Source organism: Somniosus microcephalus, chromosome 26, assembly GCF_052327205.1.
Source record: "Somniosus microcephalus isolate GS21.2 chromosome 26, FLI_Smic_1.0, whole genome shotgun sequence".
In the NCBI taxonomy this organism is placed as follows: domain Eukaryota; kingdom Metazoa; phylum Chordata; class Chondrichthyes; order Squaliformes; family Somniosidae; genus Somniosus; species Somniosus microcephalus.
Genome location: NC_141012.1, coordinates 40,796,603 through 40,822,205, shown reverse-complemented (window position 1 = coordinate 40,822,205; position 25,603 = coordinate 40,796,603). Strand labels below are relative to the sequence as shown.

General features: G+C 47.4%; 1 protein-coding gene across 9 annotated transcripts in view; it reads left to right on the top strand.

The window, feature by feature from the left end:
* Positions 1-25,603, top strand: part of pknox2 (pbx/knotted 1 homeobox 2) — a 464,550-nt gene that overhangs the window by 361,086 nt on the left and 77,861 nt on the right. For all 9 annotated transcript variants that reach the window (XM_085968080.1, XM_085968086.1, XM_085968078.1 and 6 more), the window contains 2 exons: positions 6,029-6,200; positions 12,831-13,019. In XM_085968080.1, coding sequence (XP_085824206.1) covers positions 6,029-6,200; positions 12,831-13,019 — 361 coding nt within the window. The remainder of the gene's footprint in view (positions 1-6,028; positions 6,201-12,830; positions 13,020-25,603) is intronic.

Genomic DNA, 25,603 nt, shown 5'->3' with positions numbered 1-25,603 from the left:
ATACACTCAAACCAGTGCTGATGCGTCCGGAGCATGTTGATCCAAATCCAAACGTTCGGGTTTCAGGAGTTGATCCATAGTGTTGAAAAATAAGTTAATAAAATTGATGTGCCTCAATAATTCCGAGACTCGAAGTTAGCAGAACAAAAACAAGGCTTTTATTAACTTAGAAAGTAACACGTAAGAGAGAGAGATGTCTTCCTTCTGGAGACTGAGGCCAGACTGAAGCTAGCTTACAAACGGGGCCAGGTATGGGCGGAGCCCTACACACAGCACATTCCAGCACATTCCAGTATACAATACAGCACATTCCAGTACACAATACAATGAGGTCTGGGGGAAGGGAAATGACACTGAAACCGATCTCGGTCACAGGCAGTGGTGAATGGAATATTTCATCACATTAAGGTCGTTGGATTATTGTTGGGTCTTGCTTACTCTCTCCCAGGACCTCAAAATAGTGGAACTTCTAGTCCTGCCCTCCAACAGCCTGCAGGCTTTTAAAGCCTACACTCGGCATTACCTGGCCATAATGCCTTGATTTACCTCCTACTCATCTCTTTTCAACCTTGATGCCCTGTGGGCCTTAGTCCTTCACCTAGGTTTCTCAGTCCAAAACACAATCGATACTAAGGGTGATCAATCCCAATTGTTATGTTCTGATGCTCCTACACATAGGAACAAAGGAGATCAGGGAGCAGAACATGCGCAGGGCAGAAGTTTAGTTCTGAAATAATAACTGAGATCTATTAAATTGCTGTTTTCAGGGCTATCAACATCCAGAAAATGTGAAGAGTGAGCCTTGTGTTGGTAAAGAGTGAAACCGATTCTAAATCCATTTAAATAAATGGAATTGTGTTTATTTCCAGGAGTGACATGTGCCAAAGTAGGTCAGACTGTAAAACCAAAGTAAGTCACTGGCACTCCGAATGATGGGAGGTCTGATTTTGTTTTATGTGTTCAATATAATCCAGTGGTCTGCAGTAGCTCCCGATTGTTTTGATATTGATTGTTGGTCTTGGACTGGGGCATTAACAAATAACAAAGACCATCAACGACATGCAGAAAAAGCTTGCAGATAATTTGGCAGAGGGGGCACTATGAGAGGCGGGCCATGGATCAGGAGTCTGTGGGTGAATGAAAGAAAATAGCTGATGTGTTCTCATTATTTTTCTGAAATGTACCTAAATGTTTTGATGAAAGTCATGACCTACCTTGGGGTGGGCTGTGCTATGTAAAATGCTGGTAGAAGTGTTTTCTGATACAAAATGTAGATATTAAACTGCATAATGTAGAGGCAAATTGAGCAATTACAGTGTCATTGACATCTGCTGTAACTGCATGAGGGGAATGAAATCCTGGAACCTGGAATCAGCAGGGATGGAAAGACAATTCTTGAAATAACATTGAAAAATAAGGTCACTCATTCCCCTCCCCAAGTTACAGGTGTGCGGGGGCTCTGATGTTCCTCCTCTCCCCCCGCATGCCTGGTCAGTTCAGTATTCTAGTGGTGGACATTGCAGGCTACAAACTCTCGAGACTTGTACTTAGGTGCTTATGTTGCTTTTGTTTTTTGAAAAATCTCTTCAAAGGAGAGGAAAGAAAGGATTGTCATCTATATAATGCCTTTCATTTCCTTATGACATCCTAACGCACTTTTACAACCAATGATTATTTTTGAAGTACAGTCAACAGCAACTAGCATTTATACAGCGCCTTTACTATAGTAAAACATCCCCAGGCGCTTCACAGGAGCGTTAGCAAGCAAAATTTGGCATTGAGCCATGATGTGCCTTCAATAACCACAAAACTAGAAGCTATAGACTTTAACAAGTTGGCTTTTAATCACTAAGATCAGAGCTAACATCTCAACACACTGACTGGCTCGCAGGAATGAGTCATACAGATCCTGGGATCTTTATGTAAGAGAAGTCAGGGGTGGAGCCAAGAGCCAAGACCTGGAGCCTTCCAGGTCAGTCAGGAAAGAGGAAGTGAAACCATACACCGTGTGGGGGAGGGTAATATACATGAGTGCAAAACGAATACAGGCAAGCCAAACACATTTCATTACATTCACCCCTTCTTTAGATTTAGTCCATCGGGGTGATGTTTCTTAAAAGTTGGTATAAGTGAGTCTATCAGGAGGTTTTGCGGTTCTCAGTGATCGGCGCAAAGCCGGTTGGGGTGCCTCTAGGGGAGCGGATTCTGGTTCCTCCGCTGTCCAGGCCTCCGCAGTGTCTTCCAGGTTATCTGCAGTGTCCTCCAGGTTAAAGTTGGGTATTGATACCTCTGGGCGTCCTGTCTCTTTTTGGTGTAGGTCTTCCTCGGGTAGTCGCTCATCATTCTCTCCGCTCCCCGAGGGAGCGAGGTCTTTTATGGAAACCGTGTCCTCTCGCCCGTCAGAGTATTCGATATAGGCGTACTGAGGGTTTGCATGGAGGAGCTGTACCTTTTCCACAAGGGGGTCCGTTTTATGGCCTCTCACGTGCTTCCGCAATAGTACTGTCCCCGGAGACGTCAGCCATGCGGGTAGGGATATGCCCGAGGTAGATTTCCGGGGGAAAACGAACATCTTTTCGTGAGGGGTAGCGTTAGTGGCTGTACATAACAGAGACCTTATGGAGTGGAGCACGTCTGGGAGGACTTCCTGCCAGCGGGAGATCGGAAGGCCTTTTGACTTTAAGGCTAACGTGACAGCCTTCCAAACAGTAGCATTCTCCCTTTCCACTTGCCCATTACCCCGGGGGTTGTAGCTAGTGGTTCTGCTCGTGGCTGTCCCCTTTGAGAGCAAGAACTGGCGCAGTTCGTCACTCATAAATGACGTCCCCCTATCGCTGTGTATGTAGTTCGGCATGCCAAACATGCAGAATAGATTACCGAGACACTTGATGACCGTGGCACTGGTCATGTCTGGGCAGGGAATGGCGAAGGGGAAGCGGGAATATTCATCGATGATATTGAGGAAGTATACGTTATGGTCGGCAGAGGGAAGGGGTCCCTTGAAGTTCAGACTTAGGCGCTCGAATGGCCGTGTGGCTTTGATAAAGCCACATGAGATATTAGGGCAGGTGCGGTTTTAAGGAGTGTCTTAAAGGAGGAGAGAGGTTTAGGGAGGGTCGAGAGCCTGGGACCTAGGCAACTGAAGACATGTCCACCAATGGTGGACCGATTAAGAAATCAGGGATACGCAAGAGGCCTGAATTGGAGGAGCGCAGAGATCTCGGAGGGTTGAAAGTTACAGAGGTGTGGAGGGACGAGGCCATGAGGGATTTGAAAACAAGAATGAACATTTTTTAATTGAGGTTGTGCCGGGAGCCAATGTAGGTCAGCGAGCACAGGGGAGATGGGTGAACGGGATTCGGTGTGAGCAAGGACGTGGGCAGCCGAGTTTTGTCGGAGCTCAACTTTACGAAGGGTGCAAGGTGGGAGGCTGGCCTGGAATAATCGAGAGTCTAGAGGTAACAAAGGCATGGCTGATGGTTTCCAGCAGCAGATGGGCTGAGGCAGGGGCAGAGACGGGTGATGTTACAGAGGTGGAAGTAGCCGGTCTTGGTGATGGGGAGGATATAGGATATAAGGAACAAAAAGGAAAGGTCTGTGATAAGGTGGAGGGCAGGAGTGATTAATATAGTTCACAGAGTGATCAGTTAGGTTTTAAGTCATAATTTTGCATGATCGTATTAAATGGGTTCCAGGAAAGGTTGTGGATCACTTCTGAAGTTTACTTAAACACTGTTTCACCAACATTATTTCAGGAAGCAAGCCATTCTGCTGAACTGGGTGTTTCAAGCTTTTACAGCCACTATAAACACCTTCTGTACTTTCTAGAGTGGATGTAGTGCATTGCAGAACTGCATCTGTGTTGGTGTCAGCTGAATCCGTCCGATGGGGCACTGAGAAAGTACTTTCAGCTCGGGCAGCTGTTCCTGGCAGCTGGAATGTGTGTCTGGAATTCCACTGATAAAGTTAGAGCCTGTTGGGAGCCTTTGTCGGTTTTTGTAATAAACGTGATTCAGTGGAATGAGAAATTCAGTTTAGTGGGAGTTACAGCTCTCGGTTGAAGGTGATTATGTCATTACTGGGTTTTATTGGGGGAGGGAAGGAGATGGAGGCATGCTGCCGACTCATGCCCATTGAGAACTGCTTGGCAATGCTGACTCAATTCAATCAGAATCTGTTACAACCGTTATAGAGAGACTTTCATTCCTCAGTCTGTACAGGATTTATAGAGCAGATTCCAGAGTTGAGAGGATAATGTTCTGACACACTGGACTATTCAAACCTTCATCACAGGAAAGAAGAGCCCTCCTTACCCGTGCCTTGCTCATGCTTGGATTTAACCTGGTCCTTCAGGTGAATGGGCAGCATTCCAATATAATATTTAAACGACTTTTCTTTTTACCTTGCACTGATGAAAGTGAGGGACGTTGGCGCTGAGGAATGGAACATGTTCTGATTACCAGAATCATGGGGTAAGGGACCATGGGGGGGGGGGAAAGGAGGGGCGGGAGTCTTGAGGTGTGGGAGGAGTTGGAGAGGGTGTGGAACCGTTGGAAGAAGAGTCCTGGTGAGAACCAAACAAGATGGCTTCTGTCTTGTTGATGTTGAACTGTTGAGATGTTTCAACTGGTTTAGAACTTGATATTGATCAGGCAGCTGGTTGGAACAGCAGTAGCCATGGGGTTAGTGATTATGCTGGAGAATGAGTGTTGTCAGTGCACATGCAGGAGCTGACATCCTTGAGAGCCAGCATGTAGATGAAGACTTGGAGGTGCCTGTGCTATATCTTAGGCTGGAGTAGGACGTGCGGTTGGAGTGATTTACAAGGCTAGGAATTACTTTTGATGACACATTCCTCTGGATTGTATTTTATCAGAAACATTGGAATCAACAGGGAAAACATCTGCTAAAATAGAGGAGAGGACTGTCTCCAGAACATGTTGTGTGTTTGTCTCCAAATAAAGAAGCAATAATCTGGAGCTTAAAAAGAGGAAGTGGAAATAATGACATTTTAAAAACACACTGGAAATCTGTTTTAAAATTTTAACCAAATGTACAAGTGAGCTTCCTATCATCAGACACTAGATCCAGCAGACAAATTAAATTGATAGCAGTTTTCATTTGTGCAAGATGTTTATGCCATATTAAAAAATGGCTAAACATGTAGAATTAGCGAAGTACACACGTTGACAATAGTTTGCAAGCACCTAAAACACTTTCCCGATTGGGGCTCTTCTAATTTACTGTTTACAGCGGCATTTGCCAATCTGTAATTTCTGCTGGCATTTTGATTGTGTTGTGAATGCTTTGATGGGGAGATGTTTGTGATCAATATTCTCTAGTAATTATTAACCACGGAGGGTTATTCTCCCCAAAACCACTGCTGGAACTATTTTCCAGTTCTGGTAAGACGAGTAGTGAGAAGGAACTGAGCAGCAGTTTACTAAAGTCAGCTCTTGTACATCCATCACCCACATCCTTGCCTAGATCTGCTAGCTCCCAGTGCCCCACCAATTTCAAGGTTCTCTTGAATTCTATACAAGCTATCAACCACCTTGTCCAAGTGATCTCCAGCCTTGGGGCCCAGCCCACTCTTTCTCCACTCCCTTTACTCCACCATTGAGAATCATACACAGAAGGAGGCCATTTGGCCCATCGTGCCTCTGCGTGCTCATTGAAAGAGCTATTCAATTAGTCCCACTCCCCCTGCTCTTTCCCCATAGTCCTGCAAATATGTGAAGAGTGCAAGATGGTATAAGTTATTGTTGCGATTGCCAGTTAATGCTGTGGGCCCATTCTTCTAGGAATTAGATTGAGGCCAACAAACTGAGGGACGCATTGGTCATGTGGTTGTGATAAATCATTGTTTCAGTTTCAAATCACATGGGCTGTGCTGTCACTGAATTTGATTCCAGTCCCTGAACATTAGTTGTATGAATACTTTTGATCCCCAATTCTTATTCAGTTGATTTAGTGAGTCAAAGTTGACCATTTCAATTCTTTTTTTTCCTCTTCCTCCCCTCCCTAGACATCCGCTCTTTCCACTTCTCGCTCTCCTGTTTGAGAAATGTGAGCAGGCCACACAGGGGTCAGAGTGCATTACCTCGGCAAGCTTCGACGTCGACATCGAGAACTTCGTTCACCAGCAGGAGCAGGAGCACAAACCCTTCTTCAGCGATGATCCAGAAATAGACAGCTTGGTGCGTTACTCTTTGGTGACTATTGATGGCTAAAAATAAAAATGTGTTTCCCATGTAAATGAGGAGCTAAGTAAAAATGTAATGGGCGCTAAAACATTCTCTTGTATTCCTTTTATGTGGGTCACAGGTTCTCTTAATACTTTTTTAATCACTAAAATTAATCACTGTAACTAGACGCTCCATTATAAATAAATTTGAGGCCTTTCAATGGAAGCCTTCCCTCAACTGCTGCTGTTGAAGAATATTGAGGGGGGAGGTCAATTGCTGTTGGGGCAAAGCATCTGGTCATGAGATGCCTATTACCTATTGTGCCCTGTGTTCAGACGAAGGGGTCGATTTTCCTGAACCTGTCGGGAAGAAGGCGGGACTACAACTTTCGGGTTTTAGACCCGCCTACTTCGACGTCTGGCCAATCCGCGCGATTTTCCCTTGATTGACCTTGTTGAGCCCGTCTAGCGGGCTCAGCAGGCCAATTAAGGGCCACCCGGCAACAGGTGATGTCACAGACTGAAATTTCATCTGTCAAGAGTTCTTCTGCACAGACTCAGTTAGAACTCTCACCGGCACTCAAAGCTGAAGGCTGTCACTTTTCACATCGCAGCCGTTCAGCTTTAAGTCCCGGCTAAGTGATGGGCTCCCGACGACTACAGGAAGAAAGGCTGTGAAGGTAGGTACAGGTAAGTAAAAGTTCTTTACACACTTTAGACACACCAAACACACTTACCTTTGCACTCATGCACCCATCACTCACCTGAGCGCCGACATCGCGACCCCTTCAACCCGACGGCCCGACGACTCTAACCTGGCGTGGTTTGGAGCCGTCGGGAATCCCACACGAAACCCCTCAAAATAGGGATTAGGCTAAAAACTGCCTGTTAACTACCTGTTAACAGGCAGTTAATTGGCACTAATCCCTTCCCGCCTCGGGTCGGCGGGTCCCAGTGCGGGGCGGTTACCTGCCGCCCCTGAAACTTGCGTGGGGCGGAGTTTTGGGCGGGATGGTGTCGAGACCCCCAAATTCGGGATTTTCCCCCCCACACGCCTGAAACCCCGCCTGACTGCTCCAGGAAAATCGACCCCTAAGAGTTTCTTGCTTCTAGCTGTTGTAACTTGTGATGTGTACCACATTGGCAGACGTGCTACAGAGCCAGTGTACAAACTCGTCTCTCTCTAGTCTACCCTGTTTTGCTCTGGAGTCGGACCTATGTAATTACTCACTCCTGACAATTAATGTGTCACCGTGGTCAGCACTTGTCTGGAAGGGCCGTCCCTCTTTCTCCCATCCCAGCTTAATCCCTTCCCTTGTTGAAGACGCCGACTCCTTGTTGGGTTGTGGCCTCTAATATTTTGCCACCGTGGCTATTCTTCTTGTGGGAACTTTAGACAGTGAGTGACAGCTGGCTATTCATCTAAGGGGGTCATCACACGCCTGAATCTTTTCTCACTGAGTATCCATACTGGTGTGCTTTTCCACAGAGATTAGCATTAGTGATCGGAAATCCGACCCCTGCCTGATTTCTTTATTTCCCCTTGCTAGCCCAGGTATATTACATTGTTGTAGCGTCCCTGCAGACAATGCCGATTCTAACTGTGTTTTCAACGATGGCTATGTTTTAGGGGAAGCCACAATAACAATTTGTATCCCCATTACAAAGAGGGTAACAGATAATGGGAAGTGAGTTCCAATTTAGTTGAGGGGCACTAACACCTTCTGGAGATTGGGATTAACTCATTCACTTCCAAAGATGTGGAGCATTAAAGTAACCCGACCCATGTCGACGAAACGTCAGCAGATTAATGCTTGAGTGACTGATTAATGTTGCTCGATTCACAGACATTTTGCTCATTTATTTTGGCACGGGCTCGCAGCCATGTTGTCCGTGTGGCACAGGAGCCGAGCATCGCTAGCTCCATTGTTTGATGGGACATTGATAAGGGGAGGTGCCCAAAGTGTGCCCTCTTCCCTTCTCCTGTGTTTGAGTATTCTCTTATGCGCCAGCCACCCGCTGAAAGGAGTGCAAATTGGAGCTGATAAGCTCTGAATACTGAGCACCTAGGGCTCAAAGCTGGGAACTTGTAGGCCATGGATTTGAGCATACCGACAGTGACACTAATGATTACTCACTTCTGGCAGTGATATTAGCTGTGCTCCTGGGGTGTTAACTGTGGATTATTACACAAACAGTAAACTGAGAGGTTGATTGGCAGTTTTTTTATTGGAAAACATTTTTGGGTTGTGACCACAATTGCACGATTTAAGCTCTCTTTAAATTGGAGTTTTTCTAACTAGGTGGTTCTGCAGTCATTGGCTGATGCTTCTCCTCCGCACTATTGCTGTTTGCTTGATGAATATTAATGAGGCCCGAAGGGTTGATGTAACATTTAATTATCTGTTAGCGGCTTTCAAAAGAAAGCATGGCAACATGCAAAAAATGTTGCTTCAGGCAGTGTCAGTGCTGTGTGTGCATGTGATGGAGGGGAGAGCGGGGTGGGGGGAGGAAGAAAGAGAGGACAGGGGATGTCTAACTAATAGTGCAGTTATGTTGTACAATTGGTTTGGTAAAGGAGTCCAATCAGCCAACCCAATTCAGGAGATTGTAGAAATTTTTGACCTGTTTAACTCCATACACGAGGACCCAGGTCACCAGGTTGCAAGTTCACTCCCAGATGAGGCCGTGGCTTTTACCTCAGAAGATTGCCTTTCCCCACTCGGGTGGGTTCATTCACCTCATTAATGGAACTTGGAGGCCAACAGCCACTTATTCATGTTTACTGCTTAATAGAGTTGATTTGGATTTTTCACGCTCTGGGACGTTGCTGTATTCAGTCACTATGGCCCCGATATTCGAGGGGAGGGAGAGGGGGCAATTTTTAGCGTCCGGGAAACCCAGAAAGCTGGGGAATGCGGAGGGGAGGTGCTGCCGAATTTAACAGCAGATCCCCATTTAAGTTTTTTTTCTCCCTTTCCCACCTGGCAATTGGCTAGATTGAGAGGCTGGGTCGGTTATCGGGCGGGAAGGTCCGTGGTAGAAGGCCGCAACATGGGGGGAAGGAGGAAGAGATTGTGTGTCAGCATCGGATTGCGGTTGAGGGGGCTGAAGTTCGGATCGCGGGGAAGGTTGACCAATCACAGGGTGGTTTGGGGGGTGGGGGGGCGATTGAAGATCGGATCGTGGGGCTGGTTTACTGACCAAAGGCGGGGGGGGGGGTGGTGGACGCAGTGGCCGGAGGGAGGCTGAAGTCCAGATTGTAGGGATGTCAGACAATTGCAGGGAGGGAGGAAGAACGCGGCAGATAAGCTTGTGGGGCCAGGGGGAAGCACTCTTGCTCCTCCTGCCCCACAAGCAGTGCTGGAAAAACATGCTGTCAGTGTTTAATTTGCAGTAGTATTCAGGATTTACCTTGCACGTGCTGTTAGGATCGAAACAAAAAGGTGCAAAGAAACCGAGGCAGAAACTGCTGACGGGGGGAGAAAACTGAGAGTGCCTGGGATTGCTGCAGCATTAAAGGGGAAAAGGCAGCCGGTAATATTTGCAATGGTTCGGACAGCCTGTCATATTTCATAATCGCTGAGCTTTCCACAGAGCTGTAGGTTTGCAGAGTAATTAGAAAAGGTCAGAATTCATCATTATCCGCCAAATCAGCCAGAAAGCGCTGTGAAGTCAATTAATTTTGCATCTGTATTTTTTATGACCCGTTCAATTTTTACATCCGACTGTAGGTCTTTATCAGGACAGATATACTGCAGCAGGGCAGTAAATGAGAATCTCTGCGCAAATGAGCTGCAGTAATTGGCATATTTATTAACTGCCCCCTTCCCCCATGCCCTTGTACAGTGACTTAAACAACAAGCTCCTCTCTCGGGCTGTCGCTCTGGAGCTATGTTTAATCCCTGCTTTACTGTAGAGGGAATTTGATCCAAAGCTTCTTGCTCAGTCTCGCTTGCCTACTTTGTTTGGTGGGGATTGAATATGGGAGGTTTATTACTAGGAATGCACAAATATATCTGGAGCCGGAGTCTGGTATTATCCCCGGACAGAGATGCTCTGCACAATTAACTCATTAAAATCCCACTGCACACCCAGTAAAAAATTGGTTTGCTCATGACTGGTCTTGTGTGTGATTTGCATCAGTCCCCTGTTGCTCCACTACCTTTACACGCTAAACATGTGTAAAGGTGTCAGCTATGGCTCAGTTGGTAGCACTCTCACCTCTGAGTCAGAAGGTCATGGGTTCAATTCCCACTCCAGGGACTTGGAACGCAACATCCAGACTGCCACTTCATCGCAGTGCTGAGGGAGAGCTGCTCTGTCGGAGATGCCATCCTTCAGATCAGACGTTAAACTGAGTTGACTGCCCTCTCAAGAATATGTAAAGAATCCCATTGCACTACAGGAAACTTCGCGATATCCGGCACCGACGGGACCGAGCTGCTGCCGATCTAGCAAAACTTTTGGATAGACCAGCGCTAATGTTGAAGGATATGGAGGTTTTCATCTCCGTATCTGACAACAAACACTGTTGCTTAGCAACAGCTTGTAAACACTCGGCCCGTACCTTGGAAGCGTCTCTGAAGCTGTTGCTAAGCTACAGAGATGCTTTCCAGAGCCTGACTGTTTATAAAAAATAAAAAAAATGCTAGGAGAAGAAAAAAAACCTAACCAAAACGGCTGCTGATTTCTGCCATTAGATCGAGGTTTCCGGACATACAACCTCCGGATAAACCAAAGTTTCCTGTATTTTGAAGACGAGCAGGGGAGTTCTTCCCTGTGTCCTGGCCATTATTTATCCCTCCACTAACATCATCAAAAGAGATTATCTGGTCATTATCACATTACTGTTTGTGGGAGCTTGCTGTGTGCAAATTACAACACTAACTACACTTCAGATGTACTCATTGGCTGTAAAACACTTTTTGACATCCTGAGGTCATGAAAGTCGCTGTATAAATGCAAGTCTATTTTTTCTTATTTTATGGGTACACTTGTTCAATGTCTTGAATATGTAATTTTTTTTTGTGTTAAGAAACCTAGGTGAAGGGTCAGGACACCAGGGTCTAGTATGGTAATGGTGATAGTACTGGATCCCACCTCGGGAAGTCCTGAATCAATAACTCGGTGTCATTTGTGGGCTGGCACCAGCAAAAAATGACCATGAAAGCTGCCAGGTTGTTGGGTAAACCCAACTGCCCCACGAGTGCCCTTCAGGGAAAGGAGCTGCCAACCCTACCCAGTCTGGCCTACATGCGACTCCAGCCCCACACCACATTGTTGTCTCGGTGCCCCTCTGATGTGGTCTAGGATGCTACTCGATTATCGTAACATTGGCTGGGAGCAGTTCAGGAAGTAGGCCCACCACCGTCGACTAATGATGGGCAATAAATGCGGACTTGCGAGTGTAACACAGATCTTGAGAACAACAAAAAAAAACAACTCCGGTTGAGAAGAGTAGGAGAGAAGTTGAGGTTAATCAGATGGGAATAATTCAGGTGATGGTAAGCTTGAGTTTTAAAAGCCTCTTGATCGTCAGAGAAAGGGGGCGAATCAGAGATGGCGCAACGAGTCTTTTCAACACTGGAAGAATCTGTAGAACCATGTAGTTAGCGCTTAAGAGGAAAGAAGAACATACGGAGGATAAATTAGCACAGTAGCAATGATACAATGGAGACCATAAAGATTATTGACTAATGCCATATAAATGCTCCTATGATGCATGTAATACTAGAGTGCTAATTACAGTCCCTTTTTATATGATGTGCACTGGCAATAACTAACAGTTCTCTGCTTTGCGTTCTGGAGCACACACTGGTTTTAAGAAGACAGTCGGCTTCTGACACTGATTCACGTGATGTCAGGCGAGGAATGGGTGGGAAAGTGTTTTATTTCCCCCACCCCACAGTTCCAGCAACCTTCTGGTAACTCACCCAAGGTTATTCTTACTGCGTCACCCTAGCTAGAGAATGTTGGCAGGAGATTTTACTGGAGGGGCCACATCACAGCTAGCCTCGTGTGTAGGCACACGCAGACAGATGCGGCGCAAACACATGCACATGCGTACACATACGTGTTTACATACGCACACTCTCTTCCAGTAGTGGTTTTTGGACAAAGATCAAAAGCAGGAACTGGCTGATTTTTCCCCTCACTGAAACTAATTTTAGTGTGCTATCTGAGACGAGCTAACTAGGAATTAAAACTGGGACCGTCCTGGTCTGTATGACTCTGAATGACAAAAGGTGGTGTATGTTTGAGTTCTTGTAATTTGAGTAGGATGCTGTAATCTTGTATTGTGTGGCTGAATAATGTCTCTTTCTGCAGAATTTTGAGTGATCAATAGAACAAACGTTGCATTTTTTTCTGAGCGAGAATTCTGGGAGTCAAGTTGTGTAGCATGGCCACTGAGCACAAACAAGTCACAGTGATGCCATCCTACCCAGAATGGACCGCAGGCAGGTGAAGCAGTGATGTTATGTGGGGTTACTCCACAATATGGTCTCCACATTTGGTGAAGGATCTTGTTTTGTGGGTCGACTGTTGAAGTGTGCAGCGTGTGAAGTAGGCCGTCTCCCAATAAGAAGGACTGACTGTACTGCAACGGACGGGATTGACAGCCTTTCTCTCTACGTTGCAGATGGTAAAAGCCATTCAGGTTCTGCGAATCCACCTGCTGGAGCTGGAGAAGGTCAATGAGCTTTGCAAAGACTTCTGTAACCGCTATATCACGTGTCTCAAGACGAAGATGCACAGTGACAACCTACTGCGGAACGATCTGGGAGGCCCGTACTCCCCAACAGCTGTGTCACATACCCTCCCAGCGCAGGTAGGATCGCTGAACAAGTTCGCTTTACAAGTAACGTGGGTTTTGGGAGAGGTTGGGCAGACTGTCATGCCCTATGTGCTGCTCTCCTGTCAGACTGTTGGAGACCCAGCCTCCTATGTTGAATTTTCCAAATCAGCCTGCAATGTGCATTTAGTAGATCAGAGGTACAGAGTTGTATTATAGAGGACTTTTCAATTTAAAAAAAGGCTAAATATGCTCTGTGCCCCAATTTCAAGTGGGGGCATGATCGGTGCGTGTGGGAGACCTGGGTGAGCGACAAACTCGCATGCCGAGAACTCCCGCGCCTCATTTAAATATTCAGGCTTGGACTTGCGCTCAAACATGGCAGGAATCCCTGCCTGGCCGGCGGGCAGAAACAGGAATTCGAGCTGTAGGAGGTCACCACCAGAGACCCACAGGAACGGTCCCTGGCAGTCAGGTAAGTGGTGAGAGGCGGTGGGGGGCAGTTGGATCAAATGTGACCACGATCAGGGGATGGGGAGGTAGCCCAGGGCGAGAGAGGCCCAAGGTTTCCTTGTGAGACGAGAGGAACACTCCTGCTCCTCCTGGCCCAGCAAGAAAACTTAAAATAAAAAATATTTTGCCTCTCTGGCCCTCCATCCAGCTTCCAGCGGCTTTGGCGTGGCGGAGGAGTCGCCACTGCACCCCCGCTCAGGCCTCGGGTTAGAATTGCAGATCGGGCCCTGATCGGGCCATTGCAGCCCACCTGGCATATTTAAGGAGGACCCCGCCAGCTTGGGGCAGGAGTCCTTGCCGCCTTCAATTTAAAATTGCAGTCAGTCACATCAGGGCAGGAAAGGAGTGGTCGTCCTCCGCTCCATTTTAACTGCCCCCAAGCCTGGTTTCCGGCAGGTGGGGGGGGGGGGGGGGGCGGTGGGAAAGTTAAAATCGAGGCCTCTGAGCCAGCCAAGTACGTTATGTGTGCTTGCAGCATGTTGCAAATCGTAGGTCAAAATATAACCACACTGATTCAGTGAGTTGGATTTATGAGCGAGGACTGAGGTCGGGGTTAGGGCAGTAGACGGATGACCGAGGGGAAATATGGATCTCATGCATTGGCTAAACACAAGGTTTTGTGTGATGTTGCCACCGGTTGTGTCAAACTCGCATGCTGGGAGTTGACGGCATTGGAGTAATATAAAAGAGGCATAATATATTGAAAAAGTAATGATCACTCTAGGATTATTTTTTAATGTGAGATATCAGATGAAGGGTCATGGTCCACAGTGGAGGGCTGGGCTGGGCTACTGAGAGACTGGGCCACTGACTGAGTGTTTGGATATGTGACTCTTCCTATAATTCATGTATGAATAACTAGCAATCTTTAATATGATTTTTTGGGTTGTGGGCATCACTGGCAAGGCTGACATTTATTGCCTATCCCTAGTTTCCCATCAGAAGGTGGTGTGATGTGCCTTCTTCTTGAAATGCTGCAGTCCATGTGATGAAGGTGCTCCCACAGTGCTGTTAAATTCCAGGATTTTTCTGCATAATGTGTGTGTGTGTGTGTGTGTGTGTGTGTGTCACAGAGACATAGCATCCTGCATCCCTGTGTGAATTGCGGTGATGAATACCCAACAACTGTGCCCACCGTATCTCAGCTGTGTCAAATCATTAATTTATTTCCGAAGCATTTCCTAGTTCAGTGCTATGATTTAAAAGTGTTGTTTCTGACGCTGCAGATTAATCTAGCTCTGCAGAAGCAGTGCTCCTTGCAGCTTGAGGTTAGAGTGCAACGGTGAGGCAGTATAAAAGGGGAGAGCAGGACACTGAACTCTGTCGCTTTGATTTAGTCCCTGATGACTTTAGAAACATTTCTCCACTATAAACTGGTTCAGTTCGTAGCACTATTGGTGCTGAGTCAGAAGGTTTTGATTTCAAGCCCCACACCGGGACTTGAACACATAACCTGGGCTGACACTCCCAATACAAGACTGAGGCAGTACAAAATTGCAGTTCAGGTGGACTTTAAAGATCCTGTGGCGTTGCTGGAAGAAGAGCAGGGACTCCTTGGGCTAAAAATTCGGTGGCGCCGCGTTTGGGGCGCCAAGCTCACCCGGGCACCGGAATTTGCGCTCCGGGCAGTGCCGTTTGTGCCCTCCCGATATTCAGTTGGAGCGCCCCAAGAGGGACTTGGGGCGCTGCTCAAGGCTCCCCGCGTCCCGCTTGGGGCGCTCAAACTGAATATCGCAGCACTACGTGCCGCAGCGCCACATGCTGCGGCACGGCACGCTGCGGTACTGCAGGCCTTCCTCCCCTTCTTAAGGGGGAGGGGCCTGCACCAGCGCGATCACTGATCGCGAGTGCCGGCAAAAGAGCCCGGCACCGAGGAGAAGTGCCGGGCTCCCGGGACACAGCCGGCACTGCCCGGGGGGGGGATCAGGAGGCCGGGGAGGGCGGCGCGAAGAGGTGCTGGCAGGCGGCCACCGGAAAAAATAGTGCCCCGCACCTCCACCTTAATTTGCGCCACTACCGCCACAGGCAGGCCCCGTGAACCGGGCGTGATTTGCGACTGGCGGTAGAGGCGGGCGCGACTCAATATTGCACTCGGGGCGGTAGCGGGGCGCTGCGCACACCGATGACGTCATCGGTGGTGGCGCAGCGCTACAGACTAACGCCGCCATTAGCGCCCCGCTAAATATCGCGGGAGGCGTGGCTAGTGGCGCTAAAGCCACTGAGTGCCCTCTTTAGGCGCTAACTGGTGGCGCAGCCCACCGAATTTATAGGCCCTTGTATCTTGGCCAGTAGTCCTCCCTCAACCAATACCACCAACAAAACAGATTCGCTGGTCACTCATTACTGGTTGCATGCACAAGGCTGTTGCCACTTGCTCCTATAAAGCAGCAGTCACTGCACTTCAAAGTAACTCACTGTTTGGGGAGCACTTTGAAGCAATTTGAAGAGCTATGATAACATGCTACGTAAAGGCCGATTTATCTGTTTTGCTTCCTTCCTTCCTGCACCATGACAACAGGATCTGAATATTGAGGTTTAAATCATTACTGTTAATTGTGTGTATGACTAGTAACTTGCGCTTTGCAATATTGAGGATTAGAATCTGACCGATTTATTTTGCAGATGTTTTTTGGCACCATTAACGAGTGTGTGCAGGTTTATAGCACCTCTCCCACCTGCCACCCTCTCTGGGCACTGTGCCCACATCTATTGATGATGCTCAATGTCCCTGAAAACTGGCTTAAAGCAGCGAGGAATATTAAAAGCATTAACACTGAGGGGCTTTTTACCACATGTAATGAAATAAGTCCTGCCGGCGATTGCATGATAAACGTTTTAATTAAATGCCAGCCACTCAGCATCAGTACTGCAGCCTTGTGGCTATTGGGGAAGTTAAACACAGCAGAGCACTTGAGGTCAAGCCACACAGCTCCAACTGTTGAGGATCCTTAAAGCCTATCGGGTCCCGAGTTCTCTTTTTTTTTATGAGAAGAATTGATTCACTCAGTTGATAAATGTACTGCCTAATATTCCACTGAGCTAGGTGGACAATGCTAGTGTCAGCAGGGGTACTGAGGGGTATTACAAATGACTCCATGCTCCAGACGTGGAAAGTCAGCCAGGGTTCCTGATCCTAGTCGTTATTCTCAGTGCTGGGGGGAGGGGTGTGACTGTCGTGAGAACAGGTTGGGGCTCAGCGGGCCGGGATGCCCCCCATGATTAAAATAGCCTGCCAACACCCACTTTCCGGACTCGCGCATAAAGACTGGCCTCTTAGGCACAGGACCACCTATTGACCCATACCTCACACCCCCAACATGTGCTGTCACCTTCAGAAGAGAAGAGTGTCAACGACGGAGAAGGAAGATAATCTGGGAGTACTGGAAATGTGCATAGGGTGAGGTGGGGTAGAAGGAAGGGGAGGGGTCCGGATATCATGGAGCACTGAGTGAAGATGCAGTACCTCCCCAGGCACAGAGGAAAAGTCAACACAGTGAGACCCTCCCTCAAAGGACACCAAAGCACAATCTGACATTCGTAGGGGCTGGCGAGTGAGTTCTCTTGACCAAGGGGTGGTGCAGGCTAACCAAACCGAGAAGGAAGAGTGGCTGAAACGAGGGGGATAAAAGAATTAAATCTTTTTTAATATCTGTGTTCCCTGACTCCAGTTTATAATCCAGTTTCCCAGGCAATGTAGGCGTTTTGAAGGTTTGATGAACGTTTGGTGCTTGGAGGGTTTTATTGGTGAAGTTTGATGTGTGCGCGTGAGTTTAACCTAATGCTGCCGGTGAGGTGCAGTGGAGGCTGTCTCCACTCAGGGTCTGTCACCTGTGGCCTGAGCTTAATTTAATGCAGGTTTGTTTTGCCAATGTAAGCCTTGAATTTTGGTGTTCAGTTTCGAAGTATTACCTCTCCCTTTTCCTGGCCTCCCTGTGCTCCGGCCAAACCTCTGGCCGGGAGCCAACTCCCAGGCGTCGGCTAATCCTGCTCTGAAACTGGGCCGTTCGGAAGGGCGCAGGGTGCCGTTCTCTGACTACTCCGCACATCCCTATGGGGAGGCTTGTGGCCTGTGCTTGCCTCCGGTAGCACGTGTGAAAATTAGTGAGTCAGTGTGTCAGAGATTGTGTACCATCCTGGCACACTGCTCTAGCCACTATTGCTTTTTAACCAGTTTACTTTTGCACCACTTTTTCTTCTATTTTCTACTTCCTGGGATGCGTGGGTGCCAGTCGTTCTTGCTGTAGTGTTGGCAAGCGATTTGATTACGTGGGGCATCACAGCCAAGTCTCGCCTGGAGTACAAACACGTGCTGGATATTGATCAAGAGTAGCAATCCTGGCTGAATTTAATTTCCCTAACTGAACATTGAGGCCAATGTCAGTGCCCCTACTGCCACCCCTGGCTAAGATCAGGTAATTCAGCACAGGCCAGCACTTTTATTTTGTATTTCATTAGAGCGTAACCTGCCAAGGAAGGGTCAGCCGTGGCTCAGTGGTATTGCTCTTGCCTCTGAATCAGTAGGTTGTGGGTGCAAGTCCCACTCCAAAGACTTGAGCACAAAATCTAGACTGACACTCAAGTGCTGCGCTGTCAGAGGTGCTGCCTTTTGGATGAGACGTTAAACCGAGGCCCCGTCTGCTCTCTCGGGTGGATGTAAAAGATCCCACACCACTGTTTCGAAAAAGAACAGGGGAGTTCTGCCAATATTTATCCCTCGACGAACATCACTAAAACAGATTATCTGGTCATTATCCCATTGCTGTTGTGGGAACTTGCTGTGTGCTTATTGGCTGCCGCGTAACAGTAACCTTCAAAAAAAAACTTAATTGGCTGGAAAGAGCTTTGGGACATCCAGAGGTTGTGAAAGGCGCAATATAAATGCAAACTTTTTTTTTCTTTCTCTGCCTGTACAGCAGTGGGAAACTGAAGGGAGTGGTCTGATTGAGGGACGCTATAATATTACTGTGGCAGGAAATCAAAATAATGGGCTTCTGCATTGCACTGTACCAGGAGCTGAGGCGAGTTTCTTGACCTTGCCTAACCAGGGAGCTGAGAGGAATGGCCTGATTGAGAATGTCCACCCACACTGCACTTTACCCAGGGTTCGGGGAGCTGCCTGATTGAGCTGATTCATCGACCTAAAATGTTAACACAGTTTCTCTCTCCACAGATGCTGCCTGATCTGCTGAGTATTTCCAGCATTTTCTGTTTAGAATCACAGAGCACAGAAGGAGGCCATTTGGCCCATCGTGCCTGTGTCGGCCCTTTGAAAGAGCCATCCAATTAGTACCACGCCCCTGCTCTTTCCCCAGAGCCCTGCAATTTTTTGTATATATTAGGCTATATATAAAACTCGTGTAACAAAGCAAAAACACAATCGAGTGGTACTAAAGACAAAACTGTGAAGGGCAAGGCTTGACCAGTTTGTACAGACAAAATACAGGAAACTCTTTTTTATCCGGCATCGACGGGACCGGCATGGTGCCGGTTGATCAATAAGTCCGGATTACAGAGAGCTATACTTACTACGGTACGAGAGCCCTGTACACGGCCACAGGTGCAGGAGCCCCGGTTACACGGCACTTGTGCAGGAGTCCCGGTTACACGGCCACAGACCCAGGAGTCCCTGTTGCACGGCCACAGGTGCAGGGACCCCGGCTACACGGCGACTAATATATAGTAACACTTACCTGAACCTACTCCTGAATTTTGCCGGTTAAGAGAGATTTCCGGATAATCAGGTGCCGGTTAAAAGAGAGTGTTCACATTGGTATGACACATTGTGTACCCTGACATCTTTATAATGGCCCGTATTTTCCAATCGCAGGCCTCCCACGGGTGGAGTCCTGCGATCTAGAAAAATCTGCGCACTTACCTGAGGGTTCTTGGGACGCACACGCTTCCGCTCCTGGGCCTCTCCAAACTTGAAGTGTGCAGGGCCCACGTATCCCAGAGGCGCAGGTAGTTCACAGCATCCCTGGGATCACGTGGGCCATGGGGAGCCAATCACAGAAGGGAATCTCCCTTCATACATTTGACAGGCAGACCTGTCAAATATATGAATGGAGATCAATGAAAAAACATAGTAAAACTTTAAATAAATTTTAGAAAAAAAAAATCACATTTTTAAAATGACTTGAAATTACAATAAATTAAGTATTTTAAACAAAAATTTAATTTTTTGAAAAAAATAATTCAAGATTTTTGCAGGGCTAAAAATAAACTTACTTTTTTAAAAGTATTTTTAAATGATAAATCAGTGAAATTTAAAAAAAAAACTTTTTTCAACTCTTATCCTGGTAAAAGCAGGCCTTATTACCAGGCATAAGAATTGTAAGGGTTTTCTGCGGGTGGAGGGTCTCCAAAAAGCAGAACTATCCGTCCACAGAGGCCCTTCTCCAGGGCAGCCGGAGGATCTGTCAAGACCATTCTTGCCAGATCGGAAATGCCGGTTTTCAGCGCATGCGCTGAGCATGCCGATAGAGGCCATTTCGGCCCATCGAGCCTGCACCGACACATATCCCACCCGATCCCCGTAACCCCTACACCAACACATATCCCACCCTATCCCCGTAACCCCACGTATTTAATCCCCCTAACACTAAGGGTCAATTTATCAAAGCCAATCAACCTAACCCGCACATCTTTGGACTGTGGGAGGAAACCGGAGCACCCGGCGGAAACCCACGCAAACACGTAAAGGTTAGCCAAGGCCAGTGGTGTGAGGGTAGTCCATATACATCAGTGGATTGGCCATTAACTCTGAGTTGCTTCACAATCACAGGACAAAACAAAGCACTTCACAGCCAATGAAGATCTTTTGAAGTGAAGTCACTGTTGTAATATAGGGAAACGTGGCAGCCAATTTATGCACAGCAAGGTTCCACAAACAGCAATGAGATAAATGACCAGATAATCTGTTTTTAGTGGTGTTGGTTGAGGGATAAATGTTGGCTAGGATACTGAGAGCACTCCCCAGTGCCATAGGATCTTTTACGTCCATTTGAATGAGCAAAGATTGCCTCGGTTTAGTGTTGCCTCTGAATGGTGGCATCTCTGACGGTGCAGCACTCTGAGGTGTTAGCCTAGATAATCTGCTCAAGTTTCTGGAATGGGACTTGAACCCACAACCTTCTGACTCCGAGACGAGAATGCTACTACTGAGCTAAGTTAGTTCTGTTATTCGTCGGGTTTGGAAACTACTCGAGGATCATTTCCTCAATTGTGTTGTCAACACTCAGTGCAGTTTAAAGTTAGATCTTAAACTGTCAAGAAAGATGGTTAGAGTTAGTGTGACACTCCTTCATATCTTGAGATGCTGCCTTCCATTTAGATGTTCAGAATGAGTGTCTTTGTTACAGTAATTATCATTTGTCTTTGTACTGTTTCTCTGAACTAATCCTAACTTCTGGGCTTCTTATCCTTATAATGGCAACTCTTTCCCAGCAGGCTGATTGACCATGTTCCAGTAATGAGTGTCAAGGGGTGGGTGGAGGAGTAGGGCAGGGGAAGGGGTTGGTGATGCATTAGATTAGGATACAGTTCTTTCACCTCTGTGACTTGGGTTCAAAAATAATCCAGACTGATGTGCTGAAAAATCACCATTCTTGATTAATTAGAGTCCAAACTGAAATGGGGAGTCTCTATTAGGTGTGAGACAACAATTAATCTTAATTTTGGCACTTTTTCTCATTGTCTTGGCAGCCTCACTCGAGCCTGGCACGGTATGGATGGCTGGTATGCGAATGGGGTGTTCTTGTGAGGTTGGGATTAGACCGCGCTGTAGAGGGAGTTTTATCCCATATCTAACCTGTGGTATGTTTGACATGGTATTAACCCCACTGCATCAGATAGTTTGTACCCATTTCTACCCAGGAAAGTTTGATTAAACTGACTATCTCGTCTCCATCATGAGATTTTCCTCAAAATGGAAAATGTATGAGATGCTAGGAGGAGCTAGCAATCATTGGGTACATGTTTTTATTGTATGTGTGTGTGTGTCTGTGGGGGCGAAACGATTGAATATTTTAATGTGCCGCAATAGCAGGGCAGAATTTACAGATCTATAAAAAAACACTGACAGTTTGGCTATTTTCAGTGAAGTGATGAGACAGGCACATCTTGAATGGGATGCTGTGATAAAGAGCGAGCAGAATACTATTCGATTTTGCTTCAAATATCATGCGGCACTAGTACAGCTCATTATTATCCTGTATAATGAGGGCTGCAGAGCTGTGTTCAGTGAGCTGCAGGAAGCTCAGTACTAAATTCACTATTACAGGCATGTTAATGGGCACCACACTGTCATGGCTGACAGGAGGAAAGGACCCTATTTAGCTGTCCTCAACACTATCCAGAAAAATGAATGTCCCGTGGGTGTGATAAACTAGTTGAGTCAGACAGTCAAGCTTGCATTTATATGGTGCCTTATCACTTCTGTCAGAATCATCTGTGTTTCACTTACAGTGAATTACTTTGAGGTGCATTCAGTGTTGTAAGATAAGTAAATGCACCAGCCATCTTGCACATGCCTCTAGGAATTAAAGATTCATCTCCAGGACACTGTTGTGAGCAACACCCAGGAGAAAAATTATAGCAGCATTAAAAAAAAAATGCGTTTTTTACATTTTCTTTGAACACTTTTATTTTATTCGTATTCAAAATATTGCAGATGAGGAAAAAAAGGTTGTTCGATTGATGGTCAAGTCATCTGATCTGTTCGCTTTCCAATTGGTGTGGTAAGGTAGTGCCCAGTGAGGATGGACCAGAACTGGCGAAGGGTCTTCGACCTGAAACGTTAACTCTGTTTCTCTCTCCACGGATGTTGCCGGGCCTGCTGAGTTTTTCCAGCGTTTTCTGTTGTTATTTCGGATTTCCAGCATCCGCAGTATTTTGCTATCAGATTCTGACTGGAGTTGGCTTTAAGTAGTGTTGTGAGCACTAGTGACCGTGGGTTCTCACTGTTGGGGAGTTTTTCTTTTTCACGAACGAGAAATGAAGATAAAGGTAGAGGGTCGTGACAATCTCTACTTTTACTAAGTTCTCACGAGCAGTAACATTTGCCTTTCCTCTGAAGTTACAAGAAGCAGTGTCTACACCCATGGCTGTTGATTTAGTGCCAATAGGGTTGCTATCTTTTCCTTGGTGTGAAGCCGAGCAGGGACGGAATAGGGGTTCGCCACGGGCTGAGGTCAGGGGTTGAGTTCCAGTTATTGCTTTGCACCTGATGATAAATTCATTTAAAGTCTTAATAAGTAAGGTGCCCACCTCCTGACATGCTGAAGTAAATTGGGGCAACTGCCATAGAAACAGGAACTGCCATCTGTTTTTAAAATAAACATTTGCTGTGCAGACTTGGGCCTAGAAATTCAGTGGGCTGCACCACCCGTTAGCGCCTTAAGAGGGCGCTAAGTGGGTCGGAAGCCACTGGCCACGCCTCCCGCTAAATTTAGCAGGACGCTAATGGTGGCGCTAGCCGTTAGCGCTGCGCCGCTACCGATGACGTCATCGGTGTGCACAGCGCCCCGCTACCGCCCCGATCACGATATTTAGTTGCGCCCCCTGCTTTAACGCCGGACGCTTTTTGCGACTGGTTCAGGGGGGGCCTACCTGCGGCAGTAGAGGCGCTAATTAAAGGAGAGGTGCGGGGCGGCCATTTTTTTTGCTGGCCGCCTACCAGCACCTCTCCGCGCTGTCGTCCCCGGCTTCCTGAGTCCCTCCCCCACGGAGAGCCGACTGCGTTCCAAGAGCCCGGCACTTCTCCTCAGTGCCGGGCTCTTTTGCCGGCACTCGCGATCCTCGATCGCGCTGCACAAGGCCCCTCCCCTTTAAGAAGGGGAGGAAGGCCTGCAGTACCGCAGCGCGCCGTGCCGCATCGTGTGGCGCTGCGGCACGTTGCGCAGCGATCTTCAGCTGCAGTGCCCCAAGAGGGATGTGGGGCGCCTCCAGTAGCGCTTCACTCTGGGGCACGCAAACTGAATTTCTGGCGGGCGGCCGCGACTACTTCCGGGGCGCTACTTTTAGCGCCCTGGCGAGGCTGGCGCCCCAAACGGGGCGCTACTGAATTTCTAGGCCTTGGACTTTTTAAAAAAAAAAATAAAATAAAAAATTCTGAAGTGCCCAGTTTAAAATCAGACCCGGTGGCAGGCAGTGTTACATCTGAGGCTGTGGGAGACCATTCTGAGAGAGCTGTGGGACAATGATGCCTCTCCTTCCCTCTGCCGTGCTTTTATCGACAGACCCACTCAGATTTGTGTCAATTTGATCCAAACTGAATTCAGTGCAATGCTGATGCTCTCTGGCTCCATCTGATATCTGCCCCACATGGTTTCTTGGTACCACTCTGGCAAGGCTGCTAGATAGCACAGCACATTACAGGAAACTTTGTGATATCCGGCACCGACGGGACCGAGCTGTTGCCGTCCCATCAAAACTGCCGGACAAACCAGCGGTAATGTTAAAACATACGGAGCTTTGAGCTCCGTATCTAGCAACAAACCCTGTTGCTTACAGCTTCTAAACAGTCGGCCGTAGCTTGCAAGCGTCTCTGTAGCTAAGCAACAGCTTTAGCTAGACCTTGCAGAGCCTGACTGGTGGAAAAAAAAGCAACGAAAAGAAAAAAACTTACTGAACCGACTCCTGAATTTTGCCGGTGGATCGAGCATTCCGGACAGTTAACCTCCGGATAAACCAAAGTTTCCTGTAGTATGTCATGAAGTATTGTGGCATGACTTTGATTTCCTTCTTAGTTGAGTTTGTGGCCTTAGCCAGAGGCTTCCTGCAGCAGCAGTGAGTAAAAGCTTTCCCTGAAGAACAGAAGACTTAACATGTGTTGCTTAAGTGCAGTATTTATAGCATGAGACATTTGTACCAGCTTGTTTAAGGTTGCTGGGTGGGGGAGGGTGGGGGTCGTGAACACCTTACTAATGTTTTCAGCCCCTGTGCCACCTATTCTGCCACTTCAGAAAACCATGCAGGTGTTTCATGAGCATAACTAAAAAAAAACCAAAGAACTTGCATTTATATAGTGCCTTTCAAAGCTCAGGATGGCCACAAATCGCTTGACAGCAAATTAACTACTTTTGAAATGTAGACACTGTTGTAATGCAGGAGACGTGTGGCAGCCAATTTATGCACCGATGATTATAAAAGCGCTTTAGTGAAGAAATGTAGAGCCTGGTGTGGTGCAGGACCACACAGACCAGGAAGCTCCTGGACTGTATCCATAGTTTGTACTGAGTTAACTGTTCTCAGCCAGGGCAGCAGGTGGAGAAACTATAATTGGCTTTAAGACTCTAACTAGGGCAGGCAAAAATCATCCAGGGTTCCCGCCCCTGATGGTCATCTAATTTCTGCGGGAGAGAGCCTAACCTTCCCTTGGCAACTCCCCACTGTGCCATGGGACCTCACCGATGGGCAAGGGAACTGGGGAACCCAAGTCCCATTACTCTTCCCCAACACCCCTTCCCTTCGCCTGGCACCTTCACGTGCAAGCGCAGAAGATGCAACACATGCCCTTTTACCTCCTCCCTTCCCACTCTCCAGGGCCCCAAACACTCCTTCCATATGAAACAGCGATTTACTTATACTTCTTGCAATTTAGTACACTGTACTTGCTGCTCACGATGCAGTCTCCTCTACATTGGGGAGACCAAACGCAGATTGGGTGACCGCTTTGTGGAACACCTTCGTTCAGTCCGTAAGGGTGACCCCGAGCTTCCGGTCGCCTGTCACTTTAATTCTCCGCTCCTCTCCATCCTCGGCCTCTTACACTGTTCCACTGAAGCTCAACGTAAGCTCGAGGAACAGCACCTCATCTTTCGATTAGGCACATTACAGCCTTCTGGACTGAACATCGAGTTCAATAATTTCAGACCATCACCTCTGCCCCTATCTTTTTTTCATTTTTTTCTCTCTCTCTCTCTCTCTCACATGGCAGCTGTCGATCATTCTGCCATCGCCATTTACACTTCATCTAGAGTCATCTTTTGTTTCTTAACTTGTCCCATTACCATCTCCTTTTGCCTCGCACCATCATCCCCTTTGTCTTTTAATCTCTCTTGCCTTCCATCCTATCACAGACCTTCCCTTTTGTTCTTTCCTCCCCT